At 35.8% G+C, this 22,811-nt stretch overlaps 1 protein-coding gene across 7 annotated transcripts in view; it reads right to left on the bottom strand.

The window, feature by feature from the left end:
* Positions 1-348: 348 nt before the first annotated feature.
* Positions 349-22,811, bottom strand: part of KDM6A (lysine demethylase 6A) — a 206,981-nt gene continuing 184,518 nt past the window's right edge. For 5 of the 7 annotated variants that reach the window (XM_068534176.1, XM_068534177.1, XM_068534181.1 and 2 more), the window contains 5 exons: positions 21,137-21,324; positions 20,185-20,326; positions 5,153-5,279; positions 2,154-2,324; positions 349-1,008 (listed from right to left, as the gene is read on the bottom strand). In XM_068534176.1, the coding sequence (XP_068390277.1) occupies positions 979-1,008; positions 2,154-2,324; positions 5,153-5,279; positions 20,185-20,326; positions 21,137-21,324 (658 nt within the window). In that variant the 3' untranslated portion in view covers positions 349-978. The remainder of the gene's footprint in view (positions 1,009-2,153; positions 2,325-5,152; positions 5,280-20,184; positions 20,327-21,136; positions 21,325-22,811) is intronic. The other 2 variants (XM_068534179.1, XM_068534182.1) reach the window with 1 other exon arrangement.

Below are 22,811 nucleotides of genomic sequence, written 5' to 3'. Positions count from 1 at the left end.
TATATCCAGATTTCTATATATATTATATATACATACACAAGTATATATAAAATATATATAATCAGATTTGAAAAATGAACAAAAACTGGGCACTGTACATAAAGTCTTTTTAAAACTCAAACAATAGAAAACTCTTTAAACATTAAACAATTTTAATAAAAGTTTCTGTACAATGCTAAGCAGTTTTATTTACACATAGAAAATGTAATAGGAGTAGTGTTTGAAATTACAGAACTCCTTAAAATTTCAATGGCAGGTAAATCTGGAAAAAATAACAGCATTCCATTCACAAATATTTTCAAGCAATAAATATGTATTTATAAATAGTGTAAATTTACATCAAGATTAGAAACAAAAATCACAAATCTGAAGTTTATTCCTTAGTCTATGTGCAATCCGTTATCTTTGTGACTTGGCTGTTAATTTTTTAAACATTTTATTTAGGAACCAAAAGTGTAATAACCGTCATGGTTTCAAAACAAGACAGAAAAACATAAAAGCAGTAAAAAAGTTCCTTACCTAACTTTTCACATTAAAAAAAAGTTGACCAAAGAAAGACTTAAAATTGCTAACTACCTTACAAAGAAATGACCAGCTAGGCTAGTATTTTTTTCCAAGGAAAATTCTGAAGGGGGGGAAGATTGATGAAAACCAATTCATCAGCCCAGAAATAGAGAAATATAAAAGAGGTTGTCTTCAAGTCAGTAGTCTGTATGATGTTGCCAGTTTTGTCAGATATATACAAAACATGGAAATTATTATTTTTTTTCTGAAGTACAGCTGATCAGCTTTGTGAGAGTCCTGGAGTAGGAGCAATGCTCTCCCCTGTCCAGTTGGTTGACACTCCGCACTTGGAAGGTTGCATAGACACAGTTTTCAGCCAGCAGCCTTACGAGATAGCTACAAAAACCAGTGGTGCAGAACTGGGTTAGTTCCTGAATAGCAGAAAAGTTCTCATTTAATGTCCATGGAACAATATCAAGATGAGGAGGATGGTAATGGAGGAGCCTGAAAATAAAAGTAAAGTATGTTACTTTGGTATACAAATTGTTAATAGTGTTCCCTAGCTCCGGGTTACAAAAACACAGCCTGCGTATGAAAGTAAAGGAAATAACAATTCTCAAGAAAGTTCAACGGCCTGCCACACTCTGTCAAGCACAAACTCCCTTACTGTCTCCCACCTGGCCAATTTTCCTAAGAGTCTGAGACCATTACCCAACTCAGCACATCCACATTTTTCGGTACTTCTTCACCAATTAGTCAAAAACTCTTAGAATGTTATTAGGTTGACCATTTTTTGAGATTGCTTAAAAATATAAAGAAGGCTTGTGGAAAATAATATAACAAATCAATTATGATTTCATTAGTGACTTGCTTCAGCAGCTAACTCAACTAGATAATAAATTTTGTTTAACATATTCCAGATAATTTTCTTCTTCTTCAAGCAATCCTGAAGACCATTCAAGTGAAAATATCAGGAGCTAAATTTCAAAAGTTCAGTTTCTGATCACATATGTAAGAGAAAAAGTACTGAGGGAATTCAACAATTCTCTTCTATTCATAAAACTATTGATGTGCTAGAGTAAAATGCTTCCCTCTAAGCATCTGCTGTTTAAAATTAAAAACTGTGCGCAATTTATAAAGATACTTGAATTTCATAAGGTTATATAACATAGCAGGAAGTTAAGCTCCATCAAATATTCCCATAAAGTTAATACTTCTGGCAAGGACAAGATTTTAAATAAATACAATTAGCTCTAAAAGCAGAAGTATATTTAAAAGCATACATACTGATTCATTTTGTGGACACTAATAACCTATATACACACACACACAAACATTTTATCAACTGAGATCAAATGACATAAAGGATGTGACAGTGTTCTAAAAGCACACAAAGATTTTAAAATGTAATTACTGTGACATTATTTAGGGCTGGTCTCACCCAGGAAGAAAAGTGAAAATGAAATATGCCAATTTCATAGGAATAAATACCTGGAAGTGGAGGAGGGGGAGTGATATATTTCCTCATGCAATATCTGACGAGCCAAAGGAAATTTTAAATATTTCATTACCTCCTCATCAGGTGGCAGAACAAACACTGCTGCTTCCCTATCCAGCTAACTATGTACTCACATGTTGATTTCACTTACTAATGTAAATTGGTCATAGACTTGCATCAGGTCCTCCATTTTGTACTGTTCTAGCACCACAAAATTTTCCAGGTTTCCACTTGTTTTTCGTGCACAATCTTGGCAATGCACTATGTAGGTCTTTCGAGAATTGCTCTCATTAGTGACAAAAAGTAGATCAAAAACCTCCACCTATTTATACAAGAGAAGAAGCATTCAATAGAGACAGTAGTGTTTATTTATTGTATTACGTTAGTGTAACCACAGAGTTCTACTTCACATGCAGTTGTGGACAGTGATCACTGGTTAAGTGGGTACTAAGAGTTAAGAGTGTTTAAGAATCTTTAATAGACCAGGTTTATTTTGCACCAGACCCAAAGATGTGGGTGGTAATGTCTATTTAGGGGAGTGACCTTGAGGAATGACATACTCATTACAACCACTGGCAAAAGCCTAATTCAAAAGTTTGATAAAGGTCAGCCTATTTATCCGTTTTAAATTCAAAACATTAGTATACAATCAGATGAAAGTGATCATTATTTTCCTTTTACTTCTCAATGATAGTACTCATCACAGGGCACTGTATATGGATATTTGTCTTCCCCAATAGACTGAGCTCCTCAAAGATGAAGACTATGGTTTTACTCATCTTTGTAACTCCAGAGCTTATCATTTCACAGTGCTTAGTGCTTAGCCAAACCTCAAAACAAACTTGTTGAATCAATATAATCTGATTATTTTACAGATGAGGAAACTGACAGGTAAGTGACAGTAAGTGAGTGTTCAGCTATAAGCCTCATGTTAAGGAGTATGAGTACAATCAAAATGTATATTCATGAGTATAGCATGATTTTAGAAATAATACCTCTGTGCTAGAGAGACTGATGAGTTGCTAAGGCTCAAGCAGGATAAGGAATAACAGTACAGAATAAAAGTCATTCTCAAATACTGGAAAGCTTATACATTCATTTTTCTGAGGTATAACACACCTGACTAGAATCTATCTGGTCTCCCAATGGCATACTTTAGCCAGGTTATACAGCATTAAAATAGCTGATAGACTGAATCACCTCAAATAAAAGTCAACATCAGAATTACAGAATTTCAAGGCCTGGAGTGGATCATTAATATCCCTGGCTTTGGCATATCCTTGAATGTATTCAATGAAAGAAAATTCTCATGACTTCATGTCTTCTTTGAGGTTATGTTAATGAAAATCCCAGAGTTACCCATGTTTTCCATTACTATCAATGAGCAACAACATGAACCTCATAATCTGAGCTAGAACATTTGTGAACATCCTTCAACCTGTCCCTCACTTCTGCCATTTAATGAGTTGTCTGGTGAATTTTACCTTCGAAATATTTTTGTACTCCTCTCCTTCTTTAATATTCCCACTGCCAGGTTCTAGTCTAGGCCTTAGGATAACAACTCTTAACACACCACTGCAAGAGCTTCTTATCTCCATCCTCTCCAATCACTTTTCTCTCTGAAATACTTACCCAACTTGGGTGCCTGCCCAAAAACTTTTGATGGCTCTATGACCTCCGAATAAATATCAAATTCCTTAAAATCATTCAAGATGCTCTGCAAACTTCCTACCAACTAGGCTTATCTGTAGAATTTACATAGTCTGTGTTCCAGCCACACTGGACTATTTACCGTTTTCTGAAGAAGCCATTCCATTTCCCATGTTGTTCCTATAGCTCATAACAACATTCATTCTACTTCTAACTGTCATCATTTTTTAGCCCGCTAAAGTCATACTCATCCTTCAAGGATGGACTCAAATATTAATACTTTGGTGAACTCTTAGGCCAATACTAGAAGGAAAAAATTAGGTCATTTTCTCCCTTAGTGTTATCCTAACAGTAAGACCAAGACCAACTTTGCATTCACCACAGTCTCATATAACATTACAACTGTTTGTAATTTGTCTTCCCCAAGTAGGATGTAAGCTCCTTCAGAGCAGGTACCATATCTTTGTTTCTGCATCTCTTGCAAGCCTTGGCCACAGGAGAAGATTGACCAACGTACTGTGTGTTCAGTCGTTCAGAGACGACTGAACAATGATCTGCCTGGAGCTATACTGAACTCTATCCAGTTTACTGGCATCTGTCTACATCTGGACGGTTCCCAGTTTAAAATCTCAGGACTAAACTTGACACTTATCAACTGTATCGGTATCCATGGGGGATTAGTTCCAGGACCCTCCATGGATACCAAAATCCGAGGATGCTCAAGTCCCTTACAAAAAACGGCGTAGCAACTGCATATAACCTATGCACATCCTCCCCTATAGCTTAAATCATCTCTAGATTACCTATTAATACCTAAAACAATGTAAATAGTTGCTGGTGCATGGCAAATTTAAGCTTTACTTTTTGGAACTTTCTGGAATACTCCCCACACCCCACCCCCTGAATATTTTCCATCTGCGGTTGGTTGAATCCAGATAGGAACCCGTGCATAGAGAGAGAGGGCCAACTGTTACCTACCAGGTAGATGACACTAGTAGATACTTTTAGAGTTAATTCACAGTTAGTGAAATGGCGTATCACCAGATTAAATTTTAATATAGTAGTTAAATAACAAGACTGAACACAATGTCAATTTCAGTAAAATGCATTACATAAAAGTACATTTTAAAAAATAACTAAAGAGGGCTTCCCTGGTGGCGCAATGGTTAAGAATCCACCTGCCAGTGCAGGGGACACGGGTTTGAGCCCTGGTCTGGGAAGATCCCACATGCCGCAGAGCAACTAAGCCCGTGAGCCACAACTACTGAGTCTGTGCTCTAGAGCCCGCGCTCCGCAGCCACCGCAATGAGAAGCCTGCGAACCGGAACGAAGAGTAGCCCCCGCTCAGCGCAACTAGAGAAAGCCCACGCACAGCAACGAAGACCCAACACAGCCTAAAATAAATAAATTAAAACAAAACAAAACGAAAAACTAAAGAGAAACCAAAACTGGAGAGGTAAGAGGTTTATAAAATAACTGTGGATAAGAACAGTTACTTACCTCACAAATGCTACAGTAATGTGCTGGCTCTTCTTTTGTCCGCCCATGCCAGATAATCTCTTTTCCTGCAGCAATGAGAGCTTCCCTCAATGTCTGACACTGCTTCAGAGTTCTCAGAAGACAATACCTATATTGTGGGGGGAAAATTATTTGTGACCAGCAACTGAACACTGAAAATTTTTAGCATGAAAGATGTATCAATAGAAGTAATGCCAAGAGATTCTGTTCTAGTACCTGTAACCACATTTTTCTTTCATCAATTTCTCAGATATTCTCAGATTTTAAAAATAAGGCCAATGCCCAGCAGGTCCGACAATGACAATATTAGATCATTTAAAGTTGAGAATAACTGATATCTGAGTATCAAAATATAATAACCTGACACCTTGTTTAAATGTAAGTTGCTAATTTTGGCTTATTTGGGCAAGTCAATTAACCTCTTTGGGAGTCAATGTCTCATCCTTGAAATAAGGGGTCTGAATTCCAGATGTGAACTCTATGATTCTAAGTAAGGCAGGAAAGCACACTATTTCTATCAACACTACCTAGACACTCATTAAACAGCATCACTTATATGGTTGCTTTTGAAACTTTTGAGTATATAAGCAAAAAAGTATTTATGGATTTAGTCACTACACAATACAAAAAATGGTTTCACTGTAGTGAAGAAGAAAAAAAAGACACTTCGTTCCTTGATTTTAACTTGAAGATAATACAGTGAAATATTTCATTCATATTAACATAATTGAACTTTTCTTATAATTTATACCTTTTCTAAACTCATACTTATGATGCTAATGATACAGTGAATTCTCACAATTTGTGATTTTCCTATAGTTTGCTGTCACTACTTGGAATTATTTGCTAAGTTCTGTGAATCCTAGTGGCTCAGGTTCTTCATTTGAATAGAGAAGTTGGACTAGATGATCTGTATGGTACTTTTTGGCTCTAAAATTTGGAGATGAAAAATACCCTAAAGAAGAGGAAATGGGTTTAGCAATTGAGTGCTGCTTGAAAGTAAAGGTGTAGTCTGATATATGCATACTGTCTACTCACTGCCTAGGACAGTGCCAGGCATATAGCAGATGCTCAATAAACATTTGATGATGGAACTACTAATATTTAAAGTATGATAAATAATAGCATATTTAATTTCTCTTAATTTATACTTCCTTGCTATTTTACAAGTTGCTAGATTAAAGTACTGTAACTTATCAGAACCCACATAAATTAAAAGCCAGCGTAAAAAAGATTAAAGATATATGTAAAATTTGATAACTTATTTAACAAACATAAAACAATATCAACTTTATAGTTGTAAGGCAAACCCGTTAAGTATCATTTTCAAAGGATTTCTCTCTCCGTTTGGCTCCAGCAATTCTTGTGTGTTTAACTTATTTAGAAACAAAATAATGCTTTAGACTATGGTTGCAAGTCAAAGCTAGGACAGCTGTGTGTGTGTGTATGTATGCCAGGGGAGGAGCAAGCAAAAATTTAGATCATGGCAAAAACGGAGAGCATATAATTCAGATTTTGCTGCTAGCTCTTGAACAGTACCTGTTCCTCCCTTTTTCCCTCCTTGTGTCCTATATACTTCATCTCTGAAGGTACTGCTCTACCTGAACAAGTTTTCCAAGCAGGGCTTCAAAATAAGGTCTTTTTCACAGGAAAATACTGCCTAAAACTCTGCAGTATAGAAAGATTTATATACTTATTTATACTTATAAATAAGTATAAGTATATAATTAAGTACTTCTAAATAAGTACTTATAAGTACTTCCTTATACTTATTTATATATAAGTATAGGAAGATTTATAGACTCCACTATGCTCCCATGTGGGAAAACAAACAAAAATGATAAAACAATACTATAAAGATAAATAAATAAAAATAAGAACCAGACAGGAAGCATGGTATTAGGTACTTCACACATATTATGCCATTTAGGACTCTTAACAACCCTGTGCAGGAGGCACTATTATCTCCACCCCACAAATAAGGAAACTAGGGCCCAGGGAAGCTGATATTATAAAGCTATTTTTAAGTGGTTGGGCTAGGGGTTTGTAAAAGCAGAAAATCTCAAGTTTCCCCTCACTATCTTACACTGTACTATCTTCCTTCTGGTCTCTTTTCACATCTTCTTACCCACTTTCGCCCTTCTCTTTTGAAGATGAGATTCTTGGGGGGCTCAGTCAGCACAGTTTTCCCCCCACAAACACAGAGCCTTGGTTCTGTGGAGTATTATTCCACTCTTTAGTCAGCAAATGAACTTTCACTTCCAATGCTACTAACTGCTTTGGCAGTTAGACTGTAGTTTATAATTTATGGCTAGTTTGGTAGTTTCATCTAGAAAAAGGCAATATACTACTTTTCTGCAAACAATAAAGGGTTAGAGTTAGGGTTGCTAAGAATAAATACTAAGCCAACAGTATTTTGCTTCTGAAATCACAGCTCCAGAATTTTTATTTTGTGAGATACTGGAATCTAAGAAAACCGACAGCTCTATTAATCTGATCTGACAACGAATAACCAAGTCGCGGTTTTCCCCCTGCCCTTATGATTTTTCCGTAACAGTAAAATTTTTTGTTCCTTCCCATTTTCAAAGGGTAGCAGTTGGAACAGAAGAAGAATTGAGAGAGACAGAGGCTCTTCTGTAGTTTGGGGTTAGCAGATGCAAACGAATACATATAGAATGGATAAACAACAAGGTCTTATTGTATAGCACAGGGAACTATTTTAAATACCTTGAGATAAACCATAGTGAAAAAGACTATAAAAAAGAATGTATATATATGTATAACTAGGACTTCCCTGGCGGTCCAGAGGTTAAGACTCTGCGCTTCCGCTGCAGGGGGCGCAGCTTCGATACCTGACTGGGGAACTAAGATCCCACATGCCACGCAGTGTGGCCAAATATATATATACATATATACACACACATATATATAAAACTAAACCACTTTGCTGTACAGAAGAAATTAATACAACGTTGTAAACAACCACACTTGTATTAAAAAAAGAATTCAATTTGTTAAGAAAATAATAAATCACTAGCAAAATGTGTAAAACTGTAGAAGACAGAAGATGCTGTTTTAAATACATTTTAGGAACAGGGTCAGAAATGATTTCAGGAGCTAGAGAAGCTGGGAATCAAACTTCCCTTTGACTTTTCAGGATCAGTCAGGATCAATCTGGTTTCAGGACTCAAGTACTGTTTTTAGTTGTTTGGATAAAAGACTACACAAAAAGGCAGATCTGGCTTGGAAGAAAATCACAAGGAAGAGGCTGACTGAGGGCTGGGTGTATCTGAGGTTACACAGAAGAATATAATCCAACCATAAACCCATCTGGCAAAGATGAAACCTAAAATGGGATGGAATTTTAGAAAACGGCTTGCCATAGGGGATAGAAATGAAAATATACTTGAAATATTACAATAAAAAAACTGAAGACAATAATATGAGGACAAATGATCATACACAGTATATTTATAAATCAACACATTAGGCAAAAGATAGACTTAGTATGCCATGGATGCTAAAAGGAGAGGGAGGCAGAACTCACAGTTTTCATAAAGTTGTCAATTTAGATGTGACAGGAAGGAGAAGTGGGAGGAAGGCACCTTCTAGGCAAAAGGAATTCCATGAGCAAAGGTAGTGCCTGGATTATTTAGGGAATAAACAACTGTTCTTATGATTTTAATCTTGGGGTGACGTTTCTGAGGTAAGAGAACAAAGGAATGAAGCCAGAGCGATATTACTGGCTTGGCCAAAAAGTTCATTCGGGTTTTTCCGCAACATGAAAAATCCGAACGAAATTTTTGGCCAACTCAATATATTACGTTGAAGTTAAGAAAACACTGGGAACTAGTATGACATTTTGGGGGTAACCTGACTACGTTTCCAAAGTAAGTTCCTAAATATCCGTGTGGAGACAAGATGAAGCATGGGTTAACTTGCTATGGCACTTTTAAAGTCTTTATGGCAACAATCTCTGCCACTAAGAAGCAGATGATGTACAAATTTTAAAAGTATACCAAGAAGTGCCTTGCCTTGCCCAGTCTCTCTTACTGAAGGAGCCATGTAGGCAAAGTGAGCCAACATGTGAGCCCTCAGAACTTCCCACCTGTCACTCCAAAGGTGGATTCCCCTAGGACAACAGTGAGTGTCTAAGTGTCAGTAAGACATATAACAGTTTCATTTAAACCAACCACATGGCTGAAAATCAAGGTCTCAGTCAATGATAAAATGAGTATCTTAAGAATTTTAAACTCTCAGATAGAAAAAACACGCATGAAAGCAAATAGATGTTAACCATGAGAATGCAGAGTTTTAGAATTTTTAGATTTTGTTTGCTCAATGTTATCACAAAGCATTGCATATTTAACCCAATGGTGTATTAGAAGACTCCCAAGGACAACAGCACTAAAATCTATGCTAACTATGGACTGGTCTCAATTATTAGGCCAACAGCCTATGACTACAGAGTTGTAGAACACCTCATATATCCATTTAAACATGGGAATCAAAGGGAAAAGGGAGTTAATATTTAACAGTCTGCTTTAATTTATACTCAAAACCTCGGTGCTTGTGATAAAGTATATATTATATAGATAGGGTAATAATCTATAATACGTGTGAAAGAAAAGGGGAAACAAAAATATTTTTAGTTCTAAAAGAGATCGAACCTAGACTAGGGTGTCCCTAACTTGTCTGGACCATAGGATTCATCTAGGCCATTCACTGTGAAAGAGATTCCCAGGGTTCTTCACACAGAGCTCTGAATTTACTTATTAGGAACAGAGTCTAGAAATCTATTTTAATAAGAGTCTTGGTTGATTCTTATAATTAGGCCAAGTAAGAACCAGTCGAACCCCTTACTTCATCAGAAACAATGTCTAAAATTTGTTAACAGTATTTTTCAGCAAATCACCATGTTTTTATGATTACAGCCATAAGAGATCAATCACAGAGAGAAAGCCAGAGAGTAGGAAACAGCACCAATTCTGGAGACTGCCTGGGTTCATATCCCAGCTTCACACGAAAGTCTCAGTTTTCTCAAATGTAAGGAAGGCACATCTAACTTACAGTACTATTATGAGGAGTACATATACATAAAATGCTTAGATTAGTGCCTGGAAGTTAGTGATCAATATTTAATCTTGGTATGTGAAATTTTAAAATTGTGTTAAAATAAGTATTTAATGACTAAATTAATTTTTTAATTTGAAAAAATTGTGCAATGAATGCCAACTGGAAGGGTAATAGTTACACCTAAAAGAACATAAAACAGATTATTGAAAAGGTGTTAGTCTAGAGTCCAATAGGTCGGGATTTCTCAACATCAGCACTATTGTTATCTTGGGGCTGGATAATTCTTTGTTGTGGGGACAGTCCTGCGCATTGTAGGATGTTTAGCACTGTCCCTAACTTCTACCCACAAACTATCAGTAGCACCCCTCCCACTGAAGTCATAACGCTGCCATATGTCCCTTGGGGAAGAGGGTTGGGGGAGGCAAAACTGCCTGCAGTTGAGGACCACTGAACTAGGTCCATGAATACTAACTTACTTAAAAAACAGGTGACTGACCCTTCTATAATTAATATTAATAATAATTATCACAACAGCTACCATTTACTGAGTGCTTACTCTATGCTAAGACCAATACAATACTCATAAAAGCTATTAGAAAGAATTATTATCCCCATTTTCAGAAAAGGAAATGAAGACTAGTAAGTTTAGTAATTTGACCACGATCCCCCAGCCAGTAAATGGAGAAGTTAAGACTTGAAGGCAGACTGGACTCCAAACAACTACACAGTGCTGCCTGTAATATTTCACTGGAATATTAAATAGCACACATTCTAAGACTGACTGAGTAAAATTAAAAGGGGAAGGCAAATAACAAACACATAATAACAAACACATAACACAAAGGGCAAAGGGAAAGCACACTAATATTGTACATATAGGACATTACATTTAAAAACTGAAATATAAAAACAGTGCTTTGTAAGATGGTCAAAAGAATGACAAAATGATATGACAAGAAATTAAATTTGTGGGGAGTGGTTTTCAATGGACTTGGTACTGTTGAAATTTTAGAAAATTTATTTTCAACTACTGACTTACACCTTATCAGTATTTTTAGAATGTATTAACATATGGCAGATTATGGGGAGGTAGACAAGAGAATGTGTATTCTGAAAAGTAACACTCTACTACTACTATTTTTTTTTAATTGGGGTATAGTTGCTTTACAATGTTATGTTAGTTTCTGCTGTACAGCAAAGTGAGTCGGCTGTATGTATACATATATCCCCTCTTTTTTGGATTTCCTTCCCATTTAGGTCACCACAGAGCACTGAGTAGAGTTCCCTGTGCTATACAGTAGCTTCTCCTCAGTTATCTGTTTTATACATAGTAGTGTATGTACGTCAGTCTCAAACTCCCAATTCATCCCACCTCCCAACATTCTATTACTATTTGATATGCTCCTCCGAAGTCTAAGACTTCCTAATATTGAACTTGTCAGAGGAAAATGGGCTCTTTGGCATTCTGATTTTTGACACTGTAAAATATACTGAACTACTTATTACGTGATTTAAGTGGAATAACAAAGTAGTTGAAGAAACCAGTTTCCAATGTATCAGAAACATACTATCATTACCTTAACTTGCTAATACTCCAACACGATTGCAACAATTTATACCATATTAGTTGGAGTTGGCCTTATCTACCACTGAGATTAAACCAGTTAACTGCATCTAAAAAGAATCCATTTATTCTGAAAGCCTGTTATCTACAGGGAAGTCTAATCATTACCAAGACTCTGCACTACTCACTTGCTACGTTATCATTTGATTCCTTTCAAGGATCCTATTAAAAGAAATACTTCAATGCTAAAACATAATGAATATATGAGTCTTATGAAAGTGAAGTGAAAAAGAGCCTTTGCACTACTAACTATATAGGGAGAAAATGTAGGCCAAGCAATGTATCTCAAATATCTGAAAATGGGAACAATGAATTTGTAAAGAATGAGGGTTTCTCTTAGCTCTCAATCAACTAGTTTAAAATTAAAATCAAAGGGTAAAAACTGTGTATTATGAAGAAGATGGATAAAAAGCAGCAATAATCTCCCCACTCTCAACTTTAAGTTTTAAACTGCCTACTTAAAACTTCATTCACTCAGGACTCACTAATGAAAATATCTATAACAGAGTCTCTACTGGAGTGGGACACGGGTTTACCAAAGGTAAACGCCATCAACAGTTACTCTCAAAAATGTATAACCCAAATAAAATTATGAGAAAACATATCCAAAATATGGAACTCTATACAACACAAGGGTCTGCTCTCTTCAAAATAAAAATCATGAGAAAAGACTCTCATAGATTTAAAAGAGACTAAAGACACAATGACTACATACTGAATTCAATGTGAACCTTGATTCAATTTGGATGGGGGTGGGAGGGGGAGAGCTAAAGACATTCTGGGTAGTTGGGAAATTTAAATGTAGACTATGTATTAGCTGATTACTATTGAACTCCATATTTCTTATGTATGGTAAATGGTACTGTGGTTATGTGAGAATAAAATATCCTTACTCTTAAGAGATACAGGTTGAAATATCTGGGGTGACGTGTCATAACATCTGCAAATTACTTTTTCATATAACTCAGCCAAAAAAGTATGTGCGCAAGTATGTGAATACAGAGACTGATAGGGAAATGTGGCAAAAACTTATCTGATGACTCCAGATGAAGTTATCTAGGTACTGATTGTACTATTCTTTCAGCTTTTTTTTTGTAGAATAAAAAAGTTTCAAAAGAAAAAGTTGGAGGAAAAAGTATAAGTAAGCTTGGGAGGGGGCATGCAGTAATGTGTTACAGGCAAATTTAATATGTTTTAAAGGATAAGATATATTAACATGGAAAAACGGTCACAGTTCAGTGAACTAAAGGAAGAGATCAGTAGCTTTACATTTATTGTCTTCCTTAATTCATTTCTTTGTGTGGGCACTGCTCTTCTTTAAGAATGGCTAATGGTTCAGAAAACTCAACAGCTAATACCTTAGCAGGGATTACCTATCAGCCAGCTGAGAGATACAAATGTGTATCTCAGACTCCTTCTCTAAACAATAGAACCATATATCCATCTGATTACTTTAAAGAGATTCCCACTGAAACATCGTAAAAGGAATTCAAGTTCTACGTGTCTAAAGCCAGCCAATCTGGTAATCATCATGTCCTATATCTAACCCATTTCCTCTTTTCTTCCTTTACTCCCAGTTTCATCAATAAGCACAAATATGCCACTGCATGGCCCAAGACAAAGCCCCAGCAATACTGATTCCCCTCTCACCTCTACCACCCAATCAATCAATATGCCTATTTTACCTTCTATCCTTTGTCTTTCCTTTTGTCTGAAATGTAGCAACTACCTTCTAATTAATATGCCTCTAAATCTTCTGCCCTCCATTTAGTACTTCATCTTGCTGTCAAGTGATCTAGCATGCAAATTTGATCATTATTAAAAATATTAGAAATTCTAAAGGCTTCTCATTAGCAGCTGCTGCCAATGTGAAGTCTACTTGAAATTTTTAGCAACAAAAGTTTAAATCTATACTCTTCAGCTGATATAAATGAAGGAGCAGGGCTTAATCCTGAGAGACATTTGAAAGTTTAGTCTAAAGGAGAAACTAAGCTTACTTGCAGCATATGGGGTATGTGGAAAAAAGTTTATGTTCATTTGAACAGTGAAAGGAAACCAAAAGAGAAGTTATGCACTGAGCTTCCACTAAAATGTTCCTAAGGAGTTAGGCTGTGAACTTTTCAAGTCAAGTTCACTGAAATATGAAAAGAAGTGATCAAGATAATGAATATTCCTTGAATGATACTGACTCATGCCAATGTAGGAGACATCTGGAAGAATGTGAAGGAGTATGAAGATTAGCGTATTTTAGAAAAATAGCTAGAATGTAGAAATTTTGAGATTTACTAAATGACTTACTCAGATAAAGGACTTTATGGAATTGTAGGGCTCTAAAAGACCCAACTTGAATTTAAAAGTGCAAAGAAAAAAACAAGAGTGGTGTTGACTTTTTAAAATAACCACAGGTAATTCATTCTCAAAATGATAATAAGGGATTAGTAGGTGACAACAGGAGAGAACATCATGTCCCATTATTAATCACTCAGTGCAAATACAGTTCATAATCTCTTATAGTCCCACGAATTTTTCATGAATTTTGCATAAACTCATTGGTGTTGAAACTTGACCTGGGGCTTTTTATAGTTTTCACTTAGCTCATCAGAGTGACTATTTATATGTTTTACTGCAGAAATATTGATGTGTTTGATGCTAGCACACTGCCACAAACTCTGGTGGGAGGGTAAAATAAATGTACTGTTTTACCTTTCTAAATCCAAAGAATTCTGAATACCAAAACACATTTGGCCTAAGGGGTTTAGGATAAAGGACTATGAAGCTGTAGTACTACTTCTATAAAGCCTTTCCTAAATGTTCCCCTCTCTCAGAAGCGCCTTCCTCTATGCTCTCCCATTTTTTTTTAAAACAGTTATCTCCATCATTAAAGCAAAGATCATGTATTTGAACGTTCTGACTATTTCCCCATTTATTTTAAGCAGCCTGAGAAGTGATCAGATCCTTCTGTCACCTAGCACTATACCTGAGTTCCAACTCAGTTCATAATGTAGATTAAACAAATAAAAGAATGAAAAGAACTGGGTAGAGCCGAGTGAATGACTGGATAAGAAGGCACAAAGTAAATTTTCCTTAGATTCTTTATGGTTGGGCAGACTAAGCATTTAACCATGAAAACCTAAAAGTCACACATTGTAAATTCACAGTATTTTAAGAACTAAAAAAAAGCAATAATCCAGGGAGAAAGTTAAGGAAGAAGACCATCTTTGCAAATCTTCTCCATTCACTTGTTATGTCTAGGTGATGATTATTATTTTTTTTAAATAGCCTACAATTCATATGCTCAATGTATACTGAATTAATGCTTTACTGAAAGATAATTCAAAGAAGAAAAGGGATGGTGTGTAAAAATTGCAGTTCATATTAAAGACGGTTTAAAATACCAAATAAAGTGATAAAAATAGAAAATTCAAGCACACATCTAAAAGAAATGGAGAAATGGCTGACAAGGTAAGTGGGGGTCAGACTGGAGGTACACATGGGGATTTTAAAGAAAGTACATCTGTGCCTTTGTACATTTAGAATAGTTGGTTGTCACTGGTGACCTCAGCAGGAGAAGTGACAGGAGCATATAGAAAGTCAAATTGTTGTGGATGGTAGAGTGAACAGGAAGGAGATGAAGAAAATGACTCAAAGCAGAGGGAAGGAACTGCAATGGAGAACCATTTCTTAAGAATTGGTATAGCTCACAAGCCAGAACAAACTAATACCACTTCCCTTGTTGGCAGAATACTAGACTTGAGGAGCAAAGCAATGATGTGGATGTAACAGTTTTAAAGCGAAACTAAGCTTGCGGAAAAAGACTCCCTCTCTATTTCTGTAACAATATATTCTGTGTTGTCTTCTGACCTTTATCTAGTTCACCTATTTGCTTTTCTTAAATAGAAGTATTCCCCCAAGTTCTGTCCCCAACTCCCCCCTCCTCTTCCTCTCAAGGCAATCACGAACCACTAGGTAGAAGATCCCCTAGTCAGTCAGCTCTGACTTTGCTCTCTGGAATCCTGCATTTACTACAGCTTCTAATAAACGGCTCTATACAACTATTTTACTGGCTCCTCAGACCTGCCACTGTTTCAAAATGAAGCCCCATGCCACAGATATATCCAAGTGGCTTTTCCATAAGACAGATATGGGCTTAAATCTCGCTCTAACCAAATGGGTGACCATGGGATGCTGAGAGGCATACCTGAGATACAGTCTGGGAAGCACTTTGCTCAGTGCCTGGCTAAGGACCAAGCTCAGTTTATTAACTAACATTATTACTAAACCATCTAGAACTCAGACTTGAAAACCCAGGGTATCTTTGATTCACTTCTTTATCTTATCATCCAGAAGCTAATTCTATCTATTTAACTGCTAGAAACATCTTTATGAAACTCAAATTAGATCGTATTAGTTAAAAACCTACCAAAAGCTCTCCAACAGAATAAACTTAAGTTGGGCACACAACACATGATCTGCCACTAAGAACTTTTACAACTATATCTTTCTTATTCTACTACTCATCACACACATTGTGTGTGAGCACACTCAAGCCAGAATATACCACCAACTGTTGTCAACATATATACAGCAGAGTTGCATCATATAATACATTTAAGTTCGTGCAAATACACAGTAGGGAAGGAAGTCAGAAGAAGGGAGGGCAAAGGAGGAGGTATTAGGGAGAAAATGAGAGCAGGTGGAAGAGAAGATAATCTGAAGCGAGTAGGCATTTACCTTTCCTCTAGGCAGCCGGACTTCCCCTGAGCTGCTCACAATGTAAGCAGCTTACCATGCTGAGTATGCTTTTAGTAGTTAGTGCAACAGGGTCTCCCAACGTAAGTTGAATATTTTGTCTGGAGCTCTACTGAAGAAAAGGGATTTATTCCCTCACTGAAGGAAAACATGACTGTGTTGGACTGAAGGAGACATGGTATGTATATATACTATTGTGTTATGGATGAACTTGGGAATCTTTCTGATGGTGCAAGAGTTTGGTCTTAAGTTGGCTTTAGGTGCTATACCTCTCTCCTCTCCCTGCCTCCACATCTTTACCCTTCACACAAAATATCTGCTCCCCAAAATACAGACTTCTCTGACTCCGTGGGGCTGGAAAGAATTGAGTGGGTCTGTTGCATTTCTTTCAATCTATTTATTTGTATGCACTAACTTTTACTTCAAGACAGGAACTATGCCATATACACATATACATACCCTCTCAGTGCCTAACCCAGAGCCTTGTATACAGTCAGCAAATATTCATTAAATGAAAGAAAGTATAAACAAAAGAAAGGGAGCAATGTTGGCTGGTGAAAAGTATACTTTCAGCAATAGATGAATGACTGTATTTTAAAAAGGAAGTTTATAGAGTAAGGCCTAGGGGTCTGGATTTATGGTTAACATTTTCAATCTGCATGATGACAAACAGAGCTTGCTAATCATATCTCGTGACAACTCAAGCTGGGAACAGAATTCTTAATATAATGAAGAATGCAATCAAGATTCAAATGATTGGACACTTTGTAGCACAGAGTAAAAATGGAATAAGGTAAGTACATAAGTGCATTTACTTAGGCTAAATAAATGTAAGGAAGGTATGAGGAACAACAGTATCACCAGTAATTTTAAGTAAAAAAATATTCAAATTATGTGTATCCAATTTTAACACAAGGCAACCTTAAGATAAAGATAATGCAAGTGTCAATGCTCAACATTTCAAATATTAAGAGGGACAATGATAAACTGGAAGGAGTCTAGAAGGACGACAAGGATGATGGGGGTGAGCGGGATGAAAAGATGATAGAGGTCAGATGTTTAAATACCGAAGACCAGATAGGAAGAAGAGAATATGACAATAATCTTTTCTCTGATTCCTTTTTCCCTCTTCCCCCAATATCCAATCTGTGAGCAAGTGCCGTGAGCTTTTAGCTCTACCACAGCCCCTACTTTAATCCCTCTTTCTACCCCCTTGGGTTAATGTCTGTCCAGGATGGTCTATCCTGTTGCAACTGCCTCCTAACTGACCCCCTACATACACTTCTAAACTTGCCCCTTGGAATCCATTCTCTACAAAGCAACCAGATTCATTTTCTTAAAGTTTAAATCAGAACCCATCCCTCTCCTGCTTAAAATCCTCTAATGGTAACCTGTAACACCCTGAATTGATTTATAAACTTACCATGTTCTAAAAGTCCATGCACAATCTGGTTCCTGGTCAGTTCATTGAGCTTATTGTTACCCCTCTCTCTCATTCTGCCATAGTCATACTGGTCTTTTTGCCCTATAAACATGCCAAAGTTATTCCCAATTCAGTCTTCACTTGCTCCCTGGGCCTGAAATGGTGTACCCCTAGATCTCTGCCTGGTTGACTCCATCTCATTATTCAGGTCTAAACACAAAACTCATCTTCCCAGACACCTTCCCTGACCATTTTAGAAAAAGCAGCACTCTCACCCTCAGCCCCCAAATATTATCTATTTTGTCTTAGTCATATTATTTATCAGTAATTTATTCAACTGTCTGGAGGTCTGCCTTGCTCCACTAGAATTTAAGTCCTCTGAGGTCTGGGATTTTAACTTACACACTGCTATGTCTATCCTTAGAGCCTAGAACAGTGTTTGGTATAGAGCTGGTTCTCAAACACTTGTTGAATGGGATCTGATGTAAATCCCAAATATATTTAGGGAACTGGGACCAAATGACGGGTAGATTACAGGCCAATTTGTAAAGAACTTTCAAGAATTATAGTGAGGTAATGAGAATGTTCAAGAAGTTGCTGGATGCCCACAAATTATAGATGTTATAGAAGGGATTACTGCATTAAGCAGAAGTCCTAACTAAATGACCTCTAAAATCCTTTCCAATTATAAAATCCTAACCTATCCAAAAATGTAATCAGTCACTTTCAGTCTTCATAGCTGTTATATATAAATTGTTTCTATACTGCACCATCCCTTTACCGTCAGGTGATCTGAATCAGCCTCTAGTTTATGCCTATTTCCAGCTTACTAAATATCTTCAGTGACTTTATGTAATTTTTTCTCCCAAAAGTAACCCTGAACTTAATATTCAGAGCAAAAGACCAATCTGAGATATAACAGGATAACCCCATTACCAATTACATTTATAGAGTATGGTACCTAAGATCCAACTTTTTAAAGGATTTGTACATTACTTGCTATGATTTGCTTTTTGTTACCTTTTGTCTCCCCCTACCACTTCTGCCCAGGACTAGAAAAACTAGTGCAAATGATAAAGGAATAAGATAATCCACAGGCATGTTACCTTGACCCCACAGTTTTTGTTTGAATAAAATTTTAGATTTAGGTTTGAAATCACTTTAATAAGCTAGGATTCCTTTCAAAAAACAGTAGTTTGAAAACAACACATGCTGACCAAATTAATATAGCTGTAGGAAAAATACTTAAGTACTATTTTAACTAAGATGAAGACAAACTTATTTTATCAGTGAGTATAAAGCAGTGTATTTCAGAATGAGTTTTTGATATCAATTCTTCAAAGATACTGGTCAAACAAATATGTTTGGGAAATACATTATAATCCTTCTCCCCCACACAAAAAACAATACCAACTTTACAGTCTCTAAAACATTTTACAAAAAATTAGAAAATAAAGGACTTGTTGAACTTTATATAATCCATCGTTTCCCATATTTCTTTGACCAGAATTCCCCACCTTTTGGGGTTAGACATAATAGTGGTAGAAAACACAGTTTAGGGAAACACTGCTATATAGCACTGTTTGAAAATATTACTTCTAAATAGATTTATAAAATAGCTAGGATAGAAACTGTGACAATAAATGAGAAGGTTACTGGGGTATATGTATTCAAATAACTTGAATTAAGTGTTTAAAGCAGGTAAGAAAAGGGACAATTATAAGATGGATGATTTAATTAAAAATTTTAAAATTAACGTTTAAGTCAAATCCCTATATTAAATGCTAATTTCTCTGTACCAGAAAATACTTTTGTGGTGCCATTCCCTCGCCCTGATACTAAGTGCAGTCTTTCAATATTAAAACTAAAGTTCTCCTAGGAATTGAGTGGTTCAGCACAGGTTTGTTTGTGAATCTGCTGGTTTAGAATTATTTGTGCCTTTGTTCCTCTTTGTACCATAGTGTACTGACTATGGGGAAGGGAAAAATACTTTTAACATGTGGATTCTCTTAATATTACATTTTGCTAGACATCTGGACCATTTTGTTTTGATGTCAACATAAGTCTATGGGGGGAAAAAGTACTGAATAGTTAACACTCCCCAAAAAGAGAGGGACTACAGCAGTTTTAGAAAGCACTTACTTAATCATTTCAAAAAGCTTTGGATCTGAGACCTTGATATTTCGTGCCATATTCCAGGAAAGATGAACCATGGGTACTATTGACTTCACACTTTGCAATTTGTTCCATTCGTACCGTTCCACTGCCAATTTATACTGGCAGGCTAGGAAAAAAAAAACAGTTATAAAGCAACCCAAAGTACCAAAGATATGAAGATAACCATTATCACCTTCTCAGGTGATATCATCAACACCAATTCTGAAAATCTCAAAACATTACAAAAGTATTTTTACTGTTTTTTTGATAATTGTGGTAATAATAATAGTAGCGATCATGTAAAGAGTGCTTACTATAAACTTTGTGCCACGCATTTGTTCTGAGGTATTTCGATACACTATACCATTTAATCTTTACCATTACCTTATTAATTTTATCATTTCCATTATACAGATGAAGAAATTGAGGCCCAGAGAGGTTATATAACTTGCCCAAAGTTGCAAAAGCCAGGTCCTGGTCCTAATCCAGGTCTTTCTGGCTCCAGAGGCCATATTCTTAACCTTAAATATCTACTGCCTGAAGGCAGGCATAAATCAAACAGATTTTGACATAACAGGGCTATTCATATGACATACCAGATAAAAGAAAAATTTCAAAGAATGAAATTTTGTACTTTGCTTTCTCCCATAAAGGGTTTCCTTTAAAAACCAAGCACTCTAAAAATTATTAAAAGTACCGCTTGTATATAAAGACATAAATTTGTTATTTGCTGAGATCTGCAGTCTTGGATTTCTATTTGTTAACTTAGTATCTTGTACTACAAATTAAAATTTTACTCAAGGAGGCATTCTTCCTCCAATTTTTAGTGAGCTATATTCCAAGAAAAAAAAGAATAAACCCATCAGATAGAACCCCTTATAAATTAAAGTTGTTAGTTTGTTTTTTTTTTTTTTTTAAAGCATATTCTTTAAAATACCTGTAAGTGGACCAACATTCCAAGCAATGTTGTTGCACCAGCCAATAGCCTGAACCCAATGCACAGTGCCTGCATTTATCCAGACCAAATCTCCAGGTCGCTGAATAAACCTATACACTGGAACATTTGCTTCATAAAGATCTTCAAGGTTGGGCCACCAAGAACCCATTAGGAAATTCAAATTATTTCTGGAATAAGAAAAAATATTGCAAATGGATCAAGTACTTTAATAAGTTCATTATAAGACTGAAAGACATTATCAAAAGTTTTTAAAAATATGCTCATTCATTGCACTTGAAACTTATTGCTTATGCAATAAGAAACTGCAGTATGTAAAGTGAGTGAAGTTACAGTTAGGTAGTAGATGACTTATCCAAAGATCAGTATTACTACCTTCCACTGATTTTTCAAAGATCCAAATGAAATCAAAAGCTATTTTTAAGTAACACTTATATATATTAACCTTTAATTTCATTTCACTACAGGCTATTTTGATCAAAGCCTTTTCCTTGGCACATCTAGAAATCTCTAACAGGTAAATGGAAGGTGGAGTTGGCATCAAGTCATCTAAATCCATAAACAGGAACGCCATGGCAGATATATAAGTTCAATGTCTGAGGAAAAGCAGAATAGAAAACAGAAATGTTCTCTACTACTGTTTTGAATCTTAAGCAGGAAAGGGAGCAGCACGTCAGTCTCTGTACAGTTTTGATGACTAGCTAACTAAAACTATGCAGTTGAAAAAAAAACTTTATCAAAAATGAACATACACGCACAAATAACAATCATCACCACTACCACCACCACCGATACTTTGGAAACATTCTAAAGATCATATTACTAAGCTTTTCCTTTAAAATCTGGCTTCTTATTCTACTTCATCATGATATGATACGAAGTATTTTTTAAACTACATACAGTGCAGAAAAACTTGCCTATAAAGCCAAATATGGTTATAAACACAAATCCTAGTCCTGCTTAACCCATGTGTTGTTATAAAATTAGAAAAAACTTTCTAACCAAAAGCAAGCAAGCAATCAAGTAAGACCACCTAATAATCAATAGCTAAGTTAAAAAAACAAAAAATCAAACTTACAAAAAAGAAAAAAATCAAGCATCCTCTTTATCATATAGTCAAGTGAATGGTTATTTCATGACATATTATCTAAAGTCATAAAACAAACTATACAGACATGGTCAAATCAGTTAATATCAAAGGAAGTATCCTTATGTGAAACAAAATTACACTGAAATGCAGAGGTAGCAAGTGCTATTTCTGCAACTTAGTTCTAAATTTACCTAACCCTTCAGACTTTTAAATTATCCACATGTTCAAGCTTTTTAGACATTATCTGCCTATTCTAATTATTCTTTATTCTCAGGTTACCTCTACATTCAGATAGGAAAGAAAACTAAATCCTAACAATAGTCAATCCCTACTCAGAAATAATGAACGAGGATCACTGTACTATTAGCTGCAATAATGTACTACTATCTCAAAGTTTAAGAAATAAAAATATTCCTGCAGCACAACAGAGATTTCCTACATGACACAGTTCTTTCTCTGCTACCACTAGATTGCTGGTCCAGTATAGATTAAAGTAGATCAGGTTATTTCATCACAGCATTTGAAACTTTAAAATTCCACATCTTGAGCTTTCTTACATTAAAGGAA

The sequence above is a fragment of the Eschrichtius robustus genome, chromosome X (genome assembly GCF_028021215.1).
Source record: "Eschrichtius robustus isolate mEscRob2 chromosome X, mEscRob2.pri, whole genome shotgun sequence".
NCBI classification, from domain to species: domain Eukaryota; kingdom Metazoa; phylum Chordata; class Mammalia; order Artiodactyla; family Eschrichtiidae; genus Eschrichtius; species Eschrichtius robustus.
The sequence above is the reverse complement of the archived record's forward strand: the minus strand, read 5'-3'. Positions and strand labels throughout refer to the sequence as shown.